This window comes from Erythrolamprus reginae, chromosome 4 (genome assembly GCF_031021105.1).
Source record: "Erythrolamprus reginae isolate rEryReg1 chromosome 4, rEryReg1.hap1, whole genome shotgun sequence".
Classification (NCBI taxonomy): Eukaryota; Metazoa; Chordata; class Lepidosauria; order Squamata; family Dipsadidae; genus Erythrolamprus; species Erythrolamprus reginae.
The window spans coordinates 13096016-13117950 of record NC_091953.1 but is presented as its reverse complement, the minus strand read 5'-3'; the positions used below and the strand labels follow the sequence as shown (position 1 = coordinate 13117950).

Sequence of the window (21935 nt, the reverse complement as noted above, 5' to 3'; positions counted from 1 at the left end):
ATAATGATTAATACACTACTACAATATTAGTTTCCATCCTCTTCCCCTTCAAATTGATATATTCTTGATCCCTGTAACAGTTAGATAAAATTTAGGATTTGGTTGATATGATTGGGAATTTTTGTTTCTTTCTTTTATTTGTTAAAGGGCAATTGCCATAAAAGTAATGGCAAGAAATATACATGAAATTGATATTAAGGATATATGGAGAAGATTGCAGCCTAAATGATTAGATGTGATTAGAAAAGAAGCAGCCTAAAAATTGTATTAGTTAATAGTTTTTTAAATACATATAAGAAATGTGAGTAACTATTCTTGTCCAGATATCAAATGTTAAGGAGGCAGCATTAGATGGATTATGAATACCGAATTTAAAAAATTGATTATTGTGATGTATTTCAAGATTGATGGTATGTCATTTTGCATATCTCCGGGACCACCTTCTGCCGCACGAATCCCAGCGACCGGTTAGGTCCCACAGAGTTGGCCTCCTCCGGGTCCCGTCGACTAAACAATGTCATTTGGCGGGACCCAGGAGAAGAGCCTTCTCTGTGATGGCCCCGACCCTCTGGAACCAGCTCCCCCCAGATATCAGAGTTGCCCCCACCCTTCTTGCCTTTTGCAAGCTCCTTAAAACCCACCTCTGTCGTCAGGCATGGGGGAATAGAATTTATACATGGTATGCTTGTTTGTATGATTGGTCTCTTAAATTGGGGTTTTTTAGATTATTTTTAATATTAGATTTGTTACATTGTCTTCTTTATTGTTGTTAGCCGCCCTGAGTCTTCGGAGAGGGGCGGCATTCAAATCAAATCAAATCAAATCAAATCAAAGAAAGAAAGAAAGAAAGAAAGAAAGAAAGAAAGAAAGAAAGAAAGAAAGAAAGAAAGAAAGAAACAAATAAGCAAATAAGCAAATAAACAAATAAACAAATAAACAAATAAACAAACAAACAAACAAACAAACAAACATGTGATTGGAATGAAAAAATAAAAAATTCTTTGCCGAGAAAAAAAAAAGTTTCCACTCCTGGCAAAACAGGCCCTCTCAAAAATTTTAAACTACTAAATCTATTTGCAAATTGTTGACCTGTCTTCTATAAGTTATATTAGTAGCAAAGTAGTTAACAGAAAGAAGAGCTGTAGAACAAAACAAGATTAAAATTTCAAAACTGTCTATTAACAAACTTGTTATTGTTAAGCGACACATGGAAAATTCACCCTGGTATCTTATCTATCCCAAGTCATACTAAAAGTTATAAATAGTATTTATGCCTTTTGAGAACCCATAACATTTGGGGGAAAATACCTGTGCAGAAAGAACATCAGGAAATTAAAGAAAAGAAATTTAGCATAGAGGATGAGTATCCAGCTGTGTGTTAGTTTTAGCTGACTTTATACTTTAATTAGTCATTGCAGCTGCAGAGCTGATGATAGTACATAAAATTGCTTGAAGAGAAACAGAGTACATAAAATTGCTTGAATCTACAAGTTCTTGCATGGTCCCATGCCACGGCCATGCCATAGATGGAGATGGGTTGTTTGAATTGTTGAGCAGCCTCATGTAAGATCCCACCCAGAAATTTATTTATTCAATTTTTATGCCGCCCTTCTCCTTAGACTCAGAGCGGCTTACAATATGTTAGCAATAGCACTTTTTAACAGAGCCAGCATATTGGCCCCCCCCACGGGTCCTCATTTTACGCACCTCAGAAGGATGGAAGGCTGAGTCAACCTTGAGCCAGTGATGAGATTTGAACCACTGACCTTCAGATCTACAGTCAGCTTCAGTGGCCTGCAGTACAGCACTCTACCTGCTACGCCACCCCAGCTGCTGCCCCCATAGTTGGGGGATGCAGTGGTGGTAGTAAGTTTATGCCCTCTTTATTGAACACTTAATAGTTTTTTTATTGTCCTTCCTTCTCTAGTACCTTAGTGTTGTGGTTGGCTCTGGCCCCGCTCCTGCCCCAAGGAATGTGGAGGTGGAGGTGGGGGAAACATCCACGTGCCCCAGGCCTGTTTTGCTTCCGATAGAATCTGCCGACGAAGTCTCCTCTGACCAAGGAAGTGTGAGTTACAGGGAAGAGGGGAGTTTGGCAGACAGCCCAGAAGGAGATCAATCATCCTTATCATCCCTGGATTCTGAACAAGAACTTATGACAGACCCACGCATGCGTAGAGTGATGCATAGGAGAGAACAACAGAAGGATGATTACAGGAGATAAGTGAGGCCACCTGTGGTTGGGTGGGGCTGCTGTAATTAGTGCTACAGATAAAAGGAGCAGCGTGCTGGTTTAGCCTTGTGGAAGTTTATCTGATTCATAGTTCGTCAAGATCGTGGTTTTGCTGTTTCCCTGTTCAAGACTGTGTGTGGACTTTCTGGACTTTGGAATTTGGACTCAATTTCCCAGTTACTGGGTGAGAAATTGGATTGCATTTAACCTGTGCCTTGTGTGTACCAGAAAACCCCTTTGACATTTAAAAAGGGAGTTTTTTCTGCTTTTCTGTTGATAAAGACTTTTGGTTTTCCTTCTATCGTGTGGTGTGTGTCTTTCTGGACTAATTCCCCTGTAGTTACGGGCGGTTGGGACATGCCGGTAGAACACCTTAGTATGATCCCTAATTACTTTTAAAATAGGAAATAATTAAATACAATAGTATGTTTTTACCCATAAATGCTTGAATCATTTTAACCATTATCTAGAACTGAACCTTTATAGCAATTCTAGAAAATGGAGCTACTTGCCTAACCTGTTATCATACTGAACCTTGTGGGTTCAGTACAAAACTTTAAAATGTTACTGTGCTCCTCAACAAATAATGCTGTCAACCTTTTTTCCCTTTTTGTAGCTATTCAAATAATGGGACTTAATCAACTGAAAAAGAGTCCAAGCACCTATTTGAAAATTTATCTTTGTCGATAAGCCACTCCAACCCAGTCACATGATCTTTAAGCCACCCCCTGGTCACATGATTGTCAAGCCACTCCCACCTGTTCAGATGACTGGCAAGCCACTCCTACACATTCACATGACCATCAAGATACACCCACAAAATAACCCACACCCGAAGTGTGGCAGTAAAGTTTCTCGCAGTCCATCATTGATCCCACCTGTATTCTGAAGTAGTGCAGTCCTGAAAGCATTGAGCAGACTGTAAAACATTACCCAGGCCAGCTGCTACTGTATCATTGCTGGGGGGGGGGGGGACTTTAAACAAAAATATGATTTATGTCATGGTGATATTAATACAAGAGTTGCATCATGTATACCAATGCTATTTGATGTGTCATCCAAAGCACCCACACTGGGCTTATGCTCAGGCTGTGCTGCCAAGGAGATGTACCCCAGATATGTTTTGCATTAATAGAGTTAATATGTTCTGCATACCCCCAATATATTCTGCATTAACAAAGGGATAGAATCAAGATCACATAAAGTGTTAATACCACTTCATAAGGCCTTGGTAAGGCAACACTTGGAATAACACATTCAGTTTTGGTCGCCACGATGCAGAAAGGATATCTATGAGACCGCCTTCTGCCGCACGAATCCCAGTGACCGGTTAGGTCCCACAGAGTTGGTCTCCTCCGGGTCCCATCAACTAAACAATGTCGTTTGGCGGGACCCAGGGGAAGAGCCTTCTCTGTGGCAGCTCCGACCCTCTGGAATCAGCTCCCTCCAGAGATTAGAACTGCCCCCACGATCCTTGCATTTCGTAAACTCCTTAAAACCCACCTCTGCCGTCAAGCGCGGGGGAACTGAAACATCTCCCCCTGCCTATGTAGTTTTTTGTGTATGATGACTGTATGTATGTTTTTATATATTGGGGTTTCTTGTTTTTTAGACTTTTAAAATGTATTATTGTTATTTTAGATTCCAACTATTAGATTTGTTATTATATATTGTTTTTATCATTGCTGTAAGCAGCCCCGAGTCGACGGAGAGGGGCGGCATACAAATCTAATAAATAATAGTAATATTGAGACTAGAAAAAGTGCAGAGAAGAGCGACAAAGATGATTAGGGGACTGGAGGCTAAAACATATGAAGAACAGTTGCAGGAACTGGGCATGGCTAGCTTAATGAAAAGATGGACCAGGGGTACATGATAGCAGTGTTCCAATATCTCAGGGGTTGCCGCAAAGAAGAAGGAGTCAACCTATTCTCCAAAGCACCTGAGGGTAGAACAAGAAGCAATGGGTGGAAACTAAACAAGGAGATAAGTAACTTAGAACGAAGGAGAAATTTCCTGAAAGTCAGAAGAGTTCATCAGTGGAACAGCTTGCCTCCAGAAGTTGTAGATGCCCCAACACTGGAAGTTTTTAAGCAGATGTTGGATAACCAACTGTCTGAAGCAGTGTAGGGTTTCCTGCCTAAGCAGGGGGTTGGACTAGAAGACCTCCAAGGGGACCTTCCAACTCTGTTGTTGTCATTGTTGTTGTTATGTTGATGATGATGTCTTGGGCTAAATTAGATCTTCAGCATTGGTGAATCTCAGCTTTGTTCAATGGAAACTGAATATTCAATCTCTGGATTTTATTTATTGTCATTGTACTGTTCTGCTCTTGTGAGCCAGCACTGCTAATGGCAGTGATGGGGTTAAACATACTCAGTTGAGCCCAGTCTTAGTGATCAGAAGAGCTATGTCATTGTCTGCCTCCTCTCTAGTTCCTGTTTTTTGTTTTTTCTCAAAAGGAGGGGGGGGATTTCCCCATTAGTACCTTTGAGTTTGCTCCTTTTATTTGAGCAAACATGTTTGTGCATTTTAAAGGTAGATTGCAGAATCACCTTAAATGCTTCCATTCTTCCTAGTTTCCAATGGGTTCAGTAAAGCCACTGTTTTTTAAAAAAAATCTCTCTCAATAATCCTCTTTGCAAGGCTTGGATATCTGCTTCTGTAATAAACATCGGACTGTATTTCTTTCTTGGGATCATTTTATCCAACCCTTCAGCACAACAGGCAAGGACAAAATTAAAAAAAACAATAACAAATTAATGCAAATCCACACAATTGACCCATGAGGGGAATCTTGTCCATTCAATGGGCCTTAACCACCAAGATAGCAATCTTCTTACCAATTTAACTGGCCTCAGCGAGACAAATTCAAGCTATGCATGTATTTTATTCAGCTATAACATGGTTTGTTTTTAGTTTAGAACCCTAGTTTATAAGTCATGTTCAAGCTTATATAAATCATGTTCTCCTTTATAAAGCCATGTTTTTTGCAGCTTCCTTTGCTCTTTTATTAAAGCATACTTTAACCTAATCCTTTGCAGCTTCTTTGGTAATTTTGAACTGCTAACAAGAGCTTACAAAACATTTGTCAGACCAATCCTAGAATACAGCTCGCTTGTATGGAACCCACATTGCATATCTGACATCAACACAATTGAGAGCGTCCAGAAATATTTCACAAGAAGAGTCCTTCGTTCCTCTTCTCACAACAAAATATCTTATTCCACCAGACTTGAAATTCTTGGTTTAGACAACTTACAACTCCGTCATCTCCGTTCCGACTTAATTATAGTTCATAAAATCATATACCAAAATGTCCTACCTGTTAACGACTACTTCACCTTCAACCGCAACAATACACGAGCATGAAATCGATTTAAACTAAATGTCAATCGCTCCAAACTTGACTGCAAAAAATATGACTTCAGCAACAGAGTAATCAATGCCTGGAATGCACTACCTGATTCTGTGGTTTCTATACCTAACCCCAAAACCTTTAACCTTAGACTATCTACAATTGATCTAAGAGGTCTGTAAGGGGCGTGCATAAGCGCACCACTGTGCCTACCGTCCCTGTCCTATTGTCTACTTTTTATCATTACAGTGGTACCTCGAGATACGAGTTTAATTCGTTCCGGACCTGCACTCTTAAGTCGAGCAGCTCTTATCTCGAACGACTTTTCCCCATAGGAATTAATGTAAATAATTTTAATTGGTTCCAGCCCTCAAAAAACTCACAAAGTTAGTCTAAATTATGCAAAAAGACATTGCAAGAATAAATGTAACTTTACTTATTAATAAGATGATAAGCTGAGAGCTTTCCTTCCCTTCCTCTTTTTACCCAAAACAATCAACATGGCAAACTTTTATTTTTATTCATTAAACTGTAGTTATTTATTCAACTTCACTGCCACCCAATCCTGTAGAGGGAGGAAAGAAGGGAGGAAGGAAAAGGAAAGCAAGAAATGGAGGGAGGAAAGGAAGGAAGGAAAGAAAGAAAGAAAGGAAGGAAGAAAGAAAGGAAGAAAGAAAGGGTGAAGGGACAGGAACAGAGGAAGGAAGCAAGGAAACTTATGAAAGGGGAGAGTAACTTCACTGCCACCCAATCCTGTAGAGGGAGGAAAGAAGGGAGGAAGGAAAAGGAAAGCAAGAAATAGAGGAAGGGAAGGTAAAAGAGAGAAAGAAAAAGAGCAAGAAAGAAAGCAAGCAAGAGAGAAAGAAAGAAAATGAAAGAGAAATAAAAATAGAGAGGGAGAATGAAAGAAATGGAAGGAGGGAAGGAAGGAGAGAAAGCAAGAGAAAGAAAGAAAGCAAGAGAAAGAAAGAAAGAAAGAAAGAAAGAGAAAGAAAGAAAGAGAAAGAAAAAAGAATGAAAGAGCAAGAGAGCAAGAGAGCAAGAGAGAAAAAGAAAGAGAGAGAGAAAGAAAGAAAGAAAGAAAGAAAGAAAGGCAACTTCAAAGAAAGGCTCACTGAGCATCTCTCACTCACTCTCTCTTTCTATCCCTCTCTCTTTCTCTCCCCCCTCTCCCCCCCTTTCCCTCTCTCTTTCTCTCTCTCCCTCTCTCTTTCTCTCCCCCCTCTCCCCCCTTTCCCTCTCCCCCCCCAGGCCGGCAGCGATGTTTTAAAACAGCCGCGCCGTTTGCGAGCTAACTCCTGAGGTGCGGAAGTTCGCCTTTGGCGTTTGGGCCACTCGGAATGTGAAATTCAAAACAGCGTTCAGATCCCCCCACCCCCAGCAGAAGCCAAGGACCCCCAGAGTGGGGCGGCAGGGGAGGCGACTGCCTCTCCACTCACCAAGTGCCGGGATACGAGCCGAGAAGAGCCGGGCTGGCTTACTTTCCTTCCTTCCCGCGCTGATGCAGAGCCACTCGAACAAAGCGTCACGCCCCCCTGACGCTTTTGGCGGCAAAAGAGCCCAGCGTCACTTCGGAAGCCGCCGAAAGCATCAGAGGGGCGCGACGCTTTGTTCGAGTGGCTCTGCATCAGCGCGGGAAGGAAGGAAAGTAAGCCAGCCTGGCTCTTCTCGGCTCGTATCGCGGAGAGGGGCGGCATACAAATCCAAGTAATAAATAAAATAAAATAAAAAAATGTCTCTCCTCTCCCAGCTCTTATCTCGAGTAGCTCTTAAGTCGAGCAGCTCTTATGTCGGGGTTCCACTGTACTTATCTAATGTTTTACATGTACAAATTATCACCCTATGTTTAACAAATAAATAAAATAAATAAATAAAATAAAATACTATGGATTAGCCCACACTGTGAACCAAGCAATAGATCTGTCTGTCTGTCTGTCCGTCCATTCGTCCATCCATCCATCCATCCATTTATTTGGCAAACATGTATAGGATAGTAGTACTGTAGTTTGTATAAACATAACGTAAATAAAAAGTAACGATAAAAGAGGATAATAGGACAGTAAGAGAGGGATGGTAGGCACAGTGGTGCACTTATGCACGCCCCTTACAGACCTCTTAGAAATGGGGACAGATCAACTGTAGACAATCTAAGGTTAACGTTTTTGGGATTTGGGGAAGAAACCACAGGATCAGGTAGTTCATTCCAGGTATTGATCACTCTATTGCTGAAGTTGTATTTTCTGCAGTCGAGTTTAGAATGATTTACATTTAGTTTGAATCTATTACGTGCTCGGTTATTGCTTCAGTTGGTTCTTGAGTTTTGAATAGAATAGAATACAATAGAACAGAATAGAATTCTTTATTGGCCAAGTGTGATTGGACACAAAAGGAATTTGTCTTTTGTGCATATGCTTTCATTGTACATAAAAAGAAAATATACGTTTGTCGAGAATCATGAGTTACAACACTTAACGATTGTCATAGGGGTCAAATAAGTAATGAGGAAACAATATTAATAAAAATCTTAAGGATACAAGCAACAAGTTACACTCATACAGTCATAAGTGGGAAGAAATGGGTGATAGGATTGATGAGAAAAAAACAGTAGTAATGGTAGTGCAGACTGAGTAGTTTGATAGTGTTGAGGGAATTATTTGTTTAGTAGAGTGACGGTGTTCAGGGAAAAAACCTGTTCTTGTGTCTGGTTGTCTTGGTGTGCAGTGCTCTGTTAGCGACGTTTTGAGGGTAGGAGTTGAAACATTTTTTTGCACGGTATATTTTGCACCACATTTTTTTCTTCAACAATTATCTATTAAACACAATGAAACTTACACACAAGGAAGAATGATGATTCCTCTACACTCCCTATTTTTCCATGTAATCTCCGTCCTGTTCTATGGCCTTCCTCCAGAGAGACACAAGCGCGTGTATGCCCTGTCGATACCACTCCTTGTTCTGGCCACGAATCCATTTCAGCACTGTAATGGCCTCACCCACTGTATCCAGCGACTAACCGTACTTCTGTCGACTGCAGATTCTCCATAAACTGTACACAAACGTTTGTGAATGTTCCCAAGTTTCTTTCTCTGCAGTGAGAAATTCAATGGCGACATGCTGCTTGTAACGTACATCACTTACAGACGCAATTTTGAAACACTGCTGCAGCTACGCTGTCTGAAGAAACACAAAATTTACACACGCACTCCCGACAATTCAAATAATGTATATGTAAATTTTCACATTGATAGAAACATAGAAGATTGACGGTCCATCTAGTCTGCCCTTATACTATTTCTTGTATTTTATCTTAGTATGGATATACAGTGGAACCCCGACATAAGAGCTGCTCTACTTAAGAGCAACTCGAGATAAGAGCTGGGAGGGGAGAGATATTTTTGTTCTACTTACAAGCCCAAATTCGAGATACAAGCGCCAAGGAGCTGTCTCCTGAAGCCAAACGCTAACTTCCGCGTTCGGCTTCAGGAGACAGCTGCGAAGCGGCGCGCGTGTTTTAAAAGGTTGCAGCCGGCCTGGGGGGCTCGGGGGGGTGCTTGCAGCTTTCTTTCTTGCTCTTTTTCTTTCTCTCTTTTACCTTCCCTTCCTCTATTTCTTCTTTTCTTTCTCCTTCCCACCTTCTTCCCTCCCTCCCTCCCTTCACTCATTCCTCTCTTACTCTCCCCTTTCATAAGTTTCCTTGCTTCCTTCCTCTGTTCCTGTCCCTTCCCCCTTTCTTTCTTTCTTTCTTTCTTTCTTTCTTTCTTCTTTCTTTCTTGCTTGCTTGCTTGCTTGCTTGCTCTTTTTCTTTCTTTTACCTTCCCTTCCTCTATTTCTTCTTTTCTTTCTCCTTCCCACCTTCTTCCCTCCCTCCCTCCCTTCACTCATTCCTCTCTTACTCTCCCCTTTCATAAGTTTCCTTGCTTCCTTCCTCTGTTCCTGTCCCTTCCCTCTTTCCTTCCTTCCTTCCTTCCCACCCTCCGTCCATTCATTCACCCATTCCTCTCTTGATCGCTTAAAGCCGGTCCCTGGTGCAAAAAGGGTTGGGGACCTCTGTCCTACAGGATTGGGTGGCAGAGAAGTTGAACATATGTAAATTTAAAAGTTTAAGAAAGTTTACAAGTTAAGTGAAAGAAACTTCATTATTCATTTATATGTACATGTACATTTCTTCATTAAAAACATGTCTTTCTGCATAATTTAGACTAACTTTGTGAGTTTTTTGAGGGCTGGAACCAATTAAAATTATTTACATTAATTCCTATGGGGAAAAGTCGTTCGAGATAAGAGCTGCTCGACTTAAGAGCCCAGGTCCGGAACGAATTAAACTCGTATCTCGAGGTACCACTGTATGTTTATCCCAGCCATGTTTAAATTCAGTTACTGTGGATTTACCAACCATGTCTGCTTGAAGTTTGTTCCAAGCATCTACTACTCTTTCAGTAACAGTACCATATTCGCACCATTACTGTAGGCTAAGGGAAAAAAAGTGGTGCATTGCTTTCTGAACGACCCTTGTACAAGCCCCAAAGCAAGAGCAAGCTTTTCACAAGGTTGGATCTTCCTAGTTGCGTCTGACTACAAAGCCCATGGACTAAAGCCAGCAAGGAATAATGGGAGTTGGAGTCTGAATATCTTGGCGGCTTTGTGGAAGAATGGAACAAAGCATTGCGCAATCAACACGAGCCCCTTCCCCTCTAAAAAAACGAGACTGGACACTATAATCATTTTCGGCTCCCATTATTTTGCAAGGAGCTAACGATGCGTTCCCGCAGTTTTGCTTTAGGGATTTGACAAGTCTCGCAAGGAAAGCTGCGCTTTTTTCTCTTTTGTCCCCTCTTTGCTTTCCTTCCTTCATTCCCCGGGAGCTGCCAAAGGGGGGGGGGCGTGACCGACCGCCCGACCGCTCGCGCACGCGCGCGGTCTCCCCGGTTCCCTTTGACAGAGGCAACCTCCGATTGGTTGTGGGGGGGACGAAAGCCCAGCCTCCAAAACCTCCACCTGGAACGTGCGCGGTCTTGGCCCCGCCCTCCTCTTTTTTTTTTTTTACCTTCTTGGAGTTACCGCCCCCCTCAAACTCGGAGAGACTTGCCCGGAGATGAGGACCGAGAGAGGAGCGCCCGGATTGGCTGTCGCCCTTGCGGCTTTTGGATTGGCCGGCCGCGGGGGAGAGGGGGCGTGGTCTGAGCGCGCCGATTGGCCGCGGCGGAGGGGTGTGCGCGAGAAGGGATGGCAGTGGCTGTTCCTGGGCTGTGGGGAAGCCGAGCGGCGCTGCTGGAAGGGGCGGGGGGAGGGGGCGGCGGCCGGAGGCGCTACTGCTGGGGTTGCAGTCTCCGTCGCTGCTGCCGCCGCCGGGCTCCGAAGACAGCCGGACGTTGAGCCCTCCGCCGCTTCTCTCCTCTGCTTCCCCCCCTCCGCTCGCCGGCTGCACCATGAACCGAAGCAGCGCCGCCGCCACGTCTTGCCCTCCGACGGTCCCCGGCGACGGCCACAGCAGCGGGCACGGGCGCCGGGTCTGTAGCAACTGCCGGAAAGTCCTGAGGCAGGTGGGTCTGCCTTCTCATTCTCTCTCTCTCTTCCACCACCCCCGCCCCCGAAATGCCTTGGGGGCTGTTTCGCCTTGCCTCCCCCGGTGCCCTTCTTCCGGACGACAGCACCCATCATCCGCGGCGTTGGGCGAGGATGAAGGGGTTATGTAGTTCGGTATTCCTGGGAGGACGGTGGGGGGTGTCAGGATCCGGTCGAGGAAAAGGTGAGGGAAGACGGCTTTTGCTCCGGCCACGCCTCCTGAGAAGGGCTTTGAGAGGGAGGCTGGGCAGAAATCATATTTTTAATAATAATAATAATAATAATAATAATAATAATAATAATAATAATAATAATCCAGATAGTGATCTCATTTGCTGTGGTGTTGTTGTAGTTATTAATAATAATAATAATCCAGATAGTTATCTCATTTGCTGTGTTGTTGTTGTTGTTATTAATACTAATAATAATAATAATATGTTATTGTTTTCAGGTTGTTTTGTACCTTGGGAGGGTTTTTTAACGATTTCCTCAAAAATCTATAAATAGATGCACATAAACACATAACACTTCTCTGATTCTACATTCAGATATATGTACACACAAATATAGGAGAAATTGTGTACATGTGCAGAAGAACATATACACTTCTCTGCTTCTACATTCAGATATAGGTACACACAAATAGAGGAGAAATTGTGTATATGTGCACATAAAACTCATATACTTCTCTGCTTCTACATTCAGATATAGGTACACACAAAATAGAAATTATATGTGCAGATAAACATATACACTTCTCTGCTTCTACATTCAGATATAGGTACACACAAATAGAGGAGAAATTGTATATATATATGCACATAAATGCATACACTTCTTTTCTGCTTCTACATTCAGATATATGTACACACAAATATAGGAGAAATTGTGTATATATAGACCTATATGTATTAACTTGCTAAGTTTATTTTTTAATGACAATAAATATAAATGAATTTCCCTATATCTCTTCTCGTGGTTCAGGGATATAAAATAAAGCACAGGCAATAAAATTCCTAGTATTTTTGTGTCAAATTATATGCTGATTGCATGTTGGGTGAATACTTGGTTGGTAATGTTGCATTCCCATTGTGCCTTTCCTGTATGTGGTGCTTCTGGTTTTGCCTTTTCCCAAACAAATGTGGATTTTTTTTAAAATTAAGACTTCACTTTTTTTAGAGGAAAAGAGTTGGGGGTAATGTATAAAAAAACCAGCTTTGAATAAAACAGTGCATGATATTCAGGAACAAATGTAGTAGGTAATCATGTTCAGTAATACCAGAAAATGAGTGGAGATGTTCTTTTGATCACCTCTAAGTGATAACTTGATATCCAGGTAGAATATAGGGCTTACTGTAAGTAAATATGGATGCAGGAATTGAATCTTTGTAAATGCTAGTAATCCTTGTGCTAGTAATAAAATACAAGAAATGCTAGTAATTTTTTTGCTGCAATAAAATACAAAAATAGATAATTGCTAAATAACTGAACACTGCAGTGCCTTCTGCACTTCCACCAGAAATATAAATGATATTTGTTGTGTCATAGATCCAAGTGCTAAAACAGCAGATTCATGATTTGCAGTTTAAAAAAAAATCATACTGTGATTCATTTAATATCTTAAAATCAGCCTTCACCAATCTGGTGCCTTCCAGATGGACGACAGTTTCTATAATCACCTTATATGGGCTAAGATGGGGAAGGCTGTATTAAAAATTATTCATACATATCTATATTTCATCCAGTATTATAAGCACTTATAAATCCCAATGATTTCAGTTGGAGACTAAACTGATGTGTGTTCATATTTTAATAACTCTAATGTTTGTATTGTTGCATTTCTATTGGTTTTTTTTGAATACTATTGCTTTTCCCCTTATTATTTCAATTCGGCCCTATTGACCCTGAAGATTCAAGCTTGGAAAAATTCAGAACAAATACTGTGACAATGTTCTTTTGTTTAAATTGTGTATTCCCCTTTTAAAGCTTTGAACTCTATAGATATTGTCTCTTGTATCCATTTCTCCCTAGCATATTGTGTGTATGAAAATTTCACTGTATTTTCCTCATCTCAACCTTCATTATATAGTTATTGCTATTGAAAATGCTTTTAGACAATACTGTACTAAGATTTTGCATCTGATGAACTTTTAACAAAGGACACTAAAAGACTAATACATTCTTCAGAATTTATTGTTCCTGTATTATCCATCACAATAATAAATTCCTTCTGATGGAAGAATAAAATTGAAAAAGTAAGAAATGGCTGGGTAGAATGAGGTTGGTACAATCAGACTGAGTGATTTGTGTGTCTTCCAAATATTTTCAATATCAGTCTTGGCGAAAATGGATATGTTTGTGCAGCTGATTGGTTATGCTCCATCAATGTTTTGTGAGATCTTTGTTATGTTGAAGTATACAATTAGGGGAACATTCTTCCCTGCATATCATTGGCTGGGTACATGCATTGCACTAGACCACAATGATGCAAACAATATTATACTCTAACTTGTTGTCTGAACCAGGCATTACATCATATAGTATATGAATCCAGTTGTTTGTTCAGTAAACCATAGTTTATCAGACTGTGGCTCAGTTGATGCATACATAAGTTTATTGTATTAATATCAGTACAGGTGACATTGTTTTTAGTCTGTTCAAATAATAATGTACTATAATTATTGGAGAAAATCTATGTGATTGTGAAGAGTCAACACTATCTTTATGGACATAATCAGTTTAATGAAAACTTCTATACTGTAATTGATTGGACAAGAGAAATCCGTGCATTTTGTAAGTTGCGAAGTCGTGTCCAACCCATCGCAACCCTGTGGACAACGTTCCTCTAGGCCTTCCTGCTGCTGTCCATGTTAGTGTTTTTATGTAATCATAGAAATACAAATCTAAGACATATGCATAGATTTGTCTTATCCAATTAATAAAAGTTGACCTGAATTTAAATGGCTCGATTATTTAAAATGTATGGAAGATATTAAAAATATAAATTGTTAATCGTCTAGAGCAGTGTTTCCCAACCTTGGCAACTTGAAGATATTTGGACTTCAACTCCCAGAATTCCCCAGCCAGCAAATGCTGGCTGGGGAATTCTGGGAGTTGAAGTCCAGATATCTAAAAGTTGCCAAGGTTGGGAAACACTGGTCTAGAGAGACTTTTCCCCCAAAAGAGTCAATTCGTTGTTGTTATTCACATAGAATGGTATCTAACAACTTGTTTAATTTCCTTTTTGAAACTCTCAATCTGGTTCTAGAAGTGAGCAAAGCCCCAGTGTTATTGGTTTTCACGGTTGTATCATCCAAGTCCCTAATGCCTTGGGGAAATCATGATTGCCAGTATGTTGTGTGAATTAAGGCAGGTCAATAAATCTTGGTAAACAAAATCATGTCTAAGCACAGAAGGCTTCGAATTTTGGTGGATGGTGATTACAACTGGAATTTCAAGAACACGGCAGGCGTTCTTCCAAAATAACTGCTTGTGTGAGTAGAGTTTTCTGCTCATGAAACGTCCGCTGTGTAATTTAACAATTACAATTGTCCCTAATTTAACAAACATACCTCACAGAAGTACCATCTATGTGGCTCCTACTTCATGCAACTTTTATGCTTTTCAGGCAGGGGGTGTGTACCTGCACCAGGTCCCTGGAGGTATCCTTCGCAAGGTTTATTTCCAAGGAGATTTCTGGGACTTGGATTACGAAAGGCATTTTATAAATTTAAAAAGTCATGATATGGAGGTTGATATTTTGTTTTTGGTATCTCAGCTTTTTATTTTTGGTAAATGCAATTTCCCTAGGAAGGCAGGTTGGCGGGTGCCAAGGAAGTGGGACTTTGAATAATCGCGTGCACCCATGTGCAAGTTTATTCAAATGAATGATATATTTGGATTTCATCCTTTTTGTGTGATAGAATGTTGAAGAAAAGAGAACACTCTGTGCCCATCTTGAGCTCCTGACAAGATGGGATATAAATCAAATAAATAAACCAAATACAATTTAATTTGTTGACCAGGTGAAGCTCAGGTAGAAGTCCTTACGAACGCATCAACACTGTATTCCAGTGATGGCGAACCTATAACACGAGTGCCACAGGTGGCACGCGGAGCCATATCTGCTGGCACGCGAGCCGTTACCCTAACTCAGCTCTAACGTGCATGTGTGTGCCGGCCAGCTGATTTTTGGCTTGATCAGAGGCTCTGGGAGGGTGTTTTTGGCTTTCAGAAAGCCTCCGGGGAGATGGGGGAGGACATTTTTACCCTACTCAGGCTCCAGAGAAACCTTTGGAGCCTGGGGCAGGGTGAAACACGAGCCTACTGGGTCCACCAGAAATTGGGAAACAGGCTGTTTCCAGCTTCCAAGGGCCTCCAGGGGGTGGGGGAAGCTGTTTTCGCCCTCTGCAGGCATTGAATTATGAGTGTGGGCACTTGCACATGTGCATGCCCACGCTCTTTCGAGGAAAAAAAGGTTCACCACCACTGCTGTATTCCATAGCTATTTTTTTACAGCAATTAGAATATGGGTTATAGCAGGGATCTCCAACCTTGGCAACTTTAAGACTGGTGGACCTCCAAGGGAATTCTGGGAATTGGAAGTGCGCCAGGCTTTAAAGTTGCCAAGGTTGGAGATCCCTAGATTATAGTATACACAGGAGGAGACCTCGCCTACAAAAAGATATTGACAAAATTGAACGGGTCCAAAGACGGGCTATAAGAATGGTGGAAGGTCTTAAGCATAAAACGTATCAGGAAAGACTTAATGAACTCAATCTGTATAGTCTGGAGGACAGAAGGAAAAGGGGGGGACATGATCGAAACATTTAAATATATTAAAGGGTTAAATAAGGTCCAGAAGGGAAGCGTTTTTAATGGGAAAGTGAACAAAAGGACACAATCTGAAGTTAGTTGGGGGAAAGATCAAAAGCAACATGAGAAAATATTATTTTACTGAAAGAGTAGTAGATCCTTGGAACAAACTTCCCGCAGACGTGGTAGATAAATCCACAGTAACTGAATTTAAACATGCCTGGGATAAACATATATCCATCCTAAGATAAAATACAGAAAATAGTATAAGGGCAGACTAGATGGACCATGAGGTCTTTTTCTGCCGTCAGACTTCTATGTTTCTAACTTTGGTTCTGATCTTTGTCCACCAATGAAATTCACTGGTGATTCTTGCACCCCCTGTCTTCAAATTCCACTTATTTTCCACTTCTCTATGGAAAACAGGCAGGCTTGGGGGGGGGGGGGAAGCTTGTAAACTGGCTGGCTTGTAAACTCGGCACGAAGTTGAAACTCTCCAATTAAACTCCTACAAAGGACATTAACACAAGTAAGAATCTAAGCTAAGTAGTGATTGAGCACAGGGCTAAAGGGGGAAGAGATAAGGAGTACTTGACAGTAATGCTTGTTCCCAACTCTGTAAGTAAAGTCGAAAACCTATAAATAATAAACCAAACTCTGCTAATGCCTGCTTCTCCCACCCCACCTTCCCAAAAAAAAACCCCAAACTTCTCTCAGCGCATTCTTAACAATATTAACATCCTGGTCATCTACCAGTTAGCAATATTCCGATCGGTTTATCTCTTAGTACAGAGATAACTGAATGCATTAGCTCAGATGTTTTTTATTTGTCTAGTGCAAATGAATTAAAACTGCTGAGCTGTGCAAAAGCATCAACTTGCAGCAAAAGTTTTGTTTGCCTTTGTTCTGAGCTCTCTCTCTCTCTCTCTCTCTCTCACACACACACACACACACACACACACACACACAGTGCTGTGGGGAAAACCTCAAGTCTCGCTTTGGCAGCCTCTTTCTAATTCTATCTTTGCATCATGATTTCTCTTGTAAATATGAAGAAACATGCAAGTCGGTGAGCTCAAATATTTGTGCTCTTTGTCCCAAAGCTGTTTTTCTTTTTTTCCCCTTTCCTCTGTGAGGCCAAGTGCCAATCAAAGTTGTTTTTCAAGCCATGAAATTGTAGAATTCTCTCTTCCCTTCTCCCGAAGGGTTTGGCTCTGGAAAACAGGCATGGGGGGGTAGGGGATAAAACATTTTTTTTAAAAAAAAGAAAGAAAATAAAAGCTGTACTGTTAAGTGCTTTAGACTCATTAAAAAAACCCTGTATCCTATGCTAACCAATGGCTATGCTACATGTATTTACTTCTAGCTGTCCAGACCCTCATGAACTCTTGGCTCATATTACACATCCTACTTGATCTTACTTACCCCTCACCCCTTTGCAACTTGTGAGAAATTTCATGAACTTGAGAAGCACAGAAATGTACAGCTGAATTCCAGTCTTGGCTGAGTTCTCCCTTCATTAGAGGTCTTATTTATTTTATTTATTTATTTATTCATTTGTCCAATACACAAATAAATAGGAAGAAAAATAGACATGTCGTAATATATATAAGGGTAAAGTGAACTTAGAGGAGAGGATATATGAAAGAAAGAAAATATATATGATGTGAGAAAAAGGAAAGACAATTGGACAGGGGACAAAAGGCACACCAGTGCACTTATGTACGCCCCTTACTGGCCCCTGGAGAGGTCAATCGTGGAGAATCTAAGGGAGAAATGTTGGGGGTTAGGTGTTGACACAATTGAGTCCGGCAATGAATTCCAAGCTTCGATAATTCGATTGTTGAAATCATATTTTTTACAGTCAAGTTTGGAGCAGTTCGTATTAAGTTTGAATCTGTTGCGTGCTCTTGTGTTGTTGTGGTTGAAGCTGAAGTAGTCTTCTGTCTTGGAATAAGCTCCACCATCCAGACAATGGAATAGAAGTGTGAATCACATAATCCCCAATTCAGATTTTATTTTTAGAAACCAGTGTATAGACCAGGGTAGGAAACTTAAACATTTGCTCAACTAGAAATCCCTGCAATCCTCAAATGTGGCTAATGCTTTCTGGGAGTTGTACTTCATAAAATATCTTAGCGTCACAATGTGCCTATTCCACTATAAATGTTCTTCAACACTTCCCCGCACTAGTATGATGTGGGAAAGACAGGTAGTCCTCGAGTTCTGACATCAGTTAAGCCCAAAATTTCAGTTGCTAAGCGAGAGATTTGTTAAGTGAGTGGTTAAGCCACAGTGGCACAGTGCTTACAGTGCAATACTGCAGGCTACTTCTGCTGACTAATCGGCTGCCTGTAATTTGGCAGTTCAGATCTCACCAGGCTCACTCAGCCAGCCATCCTTCTGAGATGGGTAAAATGAGGAGCCAGATTGTTGGGGGCACTATGCTGACTCTATAAACTGCTTAGAGTGGGCGGTAAAACCCTCCTTGCCTTTCGTAAATTCCTTAAAACCCACCTCTGTGGTCAAGCGAGGGGGAACTGAAACATCTCCCCCTGCCTATGTAGTTTTCTGTGTATGATATGACTATATGTATGTTTTTTATATATTGGGTTTTTGTTTTGTTTTTTAGACTTTTTAAATGTATTATTGTTATTTTAGACTCTAACTATTAGATTTGTCATTATATATTGTTTTTATCATTGCTGTAAGCCACCCCGAGTCTACGGAAAAGGACGGCATACAAATCTAATAAATAATAATAATAATAATAATAATAATAATAATAATAATAATGTGAAGTGGTCTAGGAGCAGAGGTGGATTCAGCAGGTTCAGACCAGTACTGGAGAACCGGCAGCGGAAATTTTGAGTAGTTTGGAGAAGCAGACTGGCCCCACCCCATCTGTTTTCTGCCTCCTGAGTCCCAGCTGATCGGGAGGAAATGGGGATTTTGCAGTAACCTTTACCTGGAGTGGGGTAGGAATGGAGAATTTACAATATCCTTCCCCTGTCACGCCCACCAAGCCACGCCCACAGAACCGGTGGTAGAAAAATTCAAATCCCATCACTGTCTAGAAGTGCTAAGTGCTATTGCTCTTAAGTTAGCAACACTGTTAAGTGAATCTAGTTTTCCCATTCACTTTCTTTGTCAGAAGATCACAAAAAGTGATCACATGACCCCGGGACACTGCAATAGTCATAAACATAAGTCAGTTGCCAAGCGTCTCAGTTTTGATCACAGGATCGTGGGGATGCCGCAACATTCATTAAGTGTGAAAAATGGCCACGCGTCAAATTTTTTCAGTGCCATTGTAACTTCGAACGGTCACTAAAACGGTTTTAACTCGAGAGCTACCGGTACAAAGCCAACCTATATAACAATAGTGAGCATGGAGCATCGTATGAAAAATAAGTTCCAGTACTGTCCTTAACATTTTGTTTTCTATACCTGGAAAGTTTCTTTCTGTGTGGTACATAAATTCTTGGTTCTCAATCTAGGAATTTGGCAGGGGGAGGGTGCAGTGTAAAATTATAGTAATGGTCCAGAGCGGGATTGTCAAACTGGCAGCCTGCAGGCCGGATGCGTCACGCACAGGCCACACCCACCCCAGCTCTGTGAATGGGGAAAACGTCGCGAAGGCACCATGTGATGGCCGCCCAGAGTCCGTTTGGAGTTGGGCAGTAGATAAATCCCATAAACAAAGAAACAAAGAAACATTACATGTCGAGTTTGACACCCGTGGTCTAGAGAGAAAACTGTTGATCCCAGAACCCTTAGATCTTTAAAAAAGATGTGTTCAAAGTGGCATAATATGAATTAGATAATAAAGGTTGCTACTTATCAAGATAAAATGAAGTTGCTAAAAGAAACCCTTTCATTTGAGTTTGCTAGCATTTTTCTCAGGAGCATTTTAGAATTGGTTTGTCATTGTTCCAGACTTTTTTTAAAAAAATTCTTCGGGATATCCAGTATTCCTGGAATTTCAGGTGACCATCTACATGCTAAACCAGGATCAACCTGCTTAATTCCCAAGATTAGACTACTCCTTAAATTAGGCAGGCAAAATCTATGGCCTTCCAAGTATTACAGGTAGTCCTTAAAATTAAAATAATTGGCAACGGGCTCATGAGTTCATCCTTTACTAACTTCTCACAAGCAAAATCAATGAGGAAGCCAGATTCATTTAATCGTATTACTAACTTAACAATAGCAATCATTTACTTAAAAACAAGTTGTATAAGGGAGCATATTCACTTAACAAATGTCTCACTTTACAAGCTCAATTGTGATCATAATTCAAGGAATAGCTAGCTATACTAAAGTAAAAAAAAAAAATTGCAGCAAGCCAGGTTACTGATATAGCATAAAAAGAGTTATTATAGGACCAGATTCTCCATTGTGGGCTAAATATACTTGAATAATACTATGCTATTAGTAAAGTTTATGGTTACATTAACTTTGCAGCTTTGAGGTAGCTGTTACCCTCTTTCACTTCCATCACAAAGGGAATTTCAGAAATCATACTATCCTTGCCAAGATTATTTTGTGTTTAAGGGCAGCTGGACTGCATCCATAGCTTATCAAAGTCAAATGCTACCAGTTCGATCTTGGTAATCTTTTAAAAAACATGGTATATGTAAAAAAAGATATGTACATCAATTAGAGAGAGTATCAATCCCTACAACAATAGACTTTGGTAGGCTGCCCTGTCTTCCAGCTAAACTGTATCTTGTGTACATTACGTGTTAGTGTTTGTTTGCTTTTACTTCTTTTTTTAAAAAAAATAGATGTTTTTTAAAGATGCAATCTGTAAGAGATTTTAAAATTTGAAGTGTTTAGTGGCATTATTTTTTCTTGCCGTCCATTAACAGGAAAATATAGCAAGAATGTAAAGAATAATTATTCCCAGATTTGGGAATTATAGTGGTAAATATTTTAAAACTGCCATGATTTTGAGTAAACTGCTATAGGAAAAGTAAATATTTTGCCAAGGCTGAACCTTCTTATATCCAGTCTTCTAATAAAAAATTGAAGGCAAGGTATTAAATGGTAGACACAAATAAGTACTGTATTTTTATATGGTCTAATAAAAAGCTGAGGTTTTTACAAGACTTGAAAGAATGGACTGGCAGTACCAGTTTTTAAATGTTAGATAACTGCTTAACTTAATCACATCTGGATGAAATCTCTTTAGGGCTAGATTACTTCTATTGAGGGAGCAGTATTCCCAAATGGTTTACACAAATAAATTTGTAGGTAGAGGTTTTACCAGTTAAGGCAATAAAACGACAACTCAAAGTCCAAGACCTAATAAATAAGGCAAAGATGAAATCTTTTCTGATTCTTTCTTTGGAACGATCATAATCACCTCACTAGTTTCAGTATCTTCAAAAAAACAGCATATTTCTAAATGAAATACGAAGATATTAATAGATATAACTGGTGATTATGTTTGTTTAACATACTAACATGTCTCTCGTTTTGAAAACATGGATCTGTCAGTATCTGACTTTGCCAACAGTTTCCAATAATTTTAGCAGCAACAGGATATCAGGCAAAGAAGGGGGGGGGGTCCCCTAAATTACTTGAAGATCTCAAAAATTGTTTAGATTTGGACATGGTCAGTATTTAATAGAAGACAACCAAAAAGTAACAAGGCAGTAGGGTAGATTAGAAAGTTATAAAATCTGGGTGAAAGCAGTGGCAAACCACTTCAATATTGTTGCCACAAAAGTTATATGGATAATATCCACAAACTTACAAGAAACTCAAAGGGAAATTTATCTAGGTATGCAGCTGTGGCTTCTACTGTTATCTTAACAAAAGCTGTATCATCCACACATCATTAACTTTTACATGTGAGCCATCAATAGCTATAGAGTTACATGTATCTATGTAGGTTTACCTGGTTTACCTGTCATGCATTTCCAGTTGTCTTGCTTGTTGACTTCAAAAAAGTTGCTC

General features: G+C 40.4%; 1 protein-coding gene across 1 annotated transcript in view; it reads left to right on the top strand.

Moving 5' to 3' along the window:
- Positions 1–10789: 10789 nt before the first annotated feature.
- The window catches only part of SESN3 (sestrin 3), an 85136-nt gene continuing 73990 nt past the window's right edge, over positions 10790–21935 (top strand). The window contains exon 1 of the mRNA XM_070749650.1: positions 10790–11131. Within this exon, the coding sequence (XP_070605751.1) occupies positions 11018–11131 (114 nt within the window). The 5' untranslated portion in view covers positions 10790–11017. The remainder of the gene's footprint in view (positions 11132–21935) is intronic.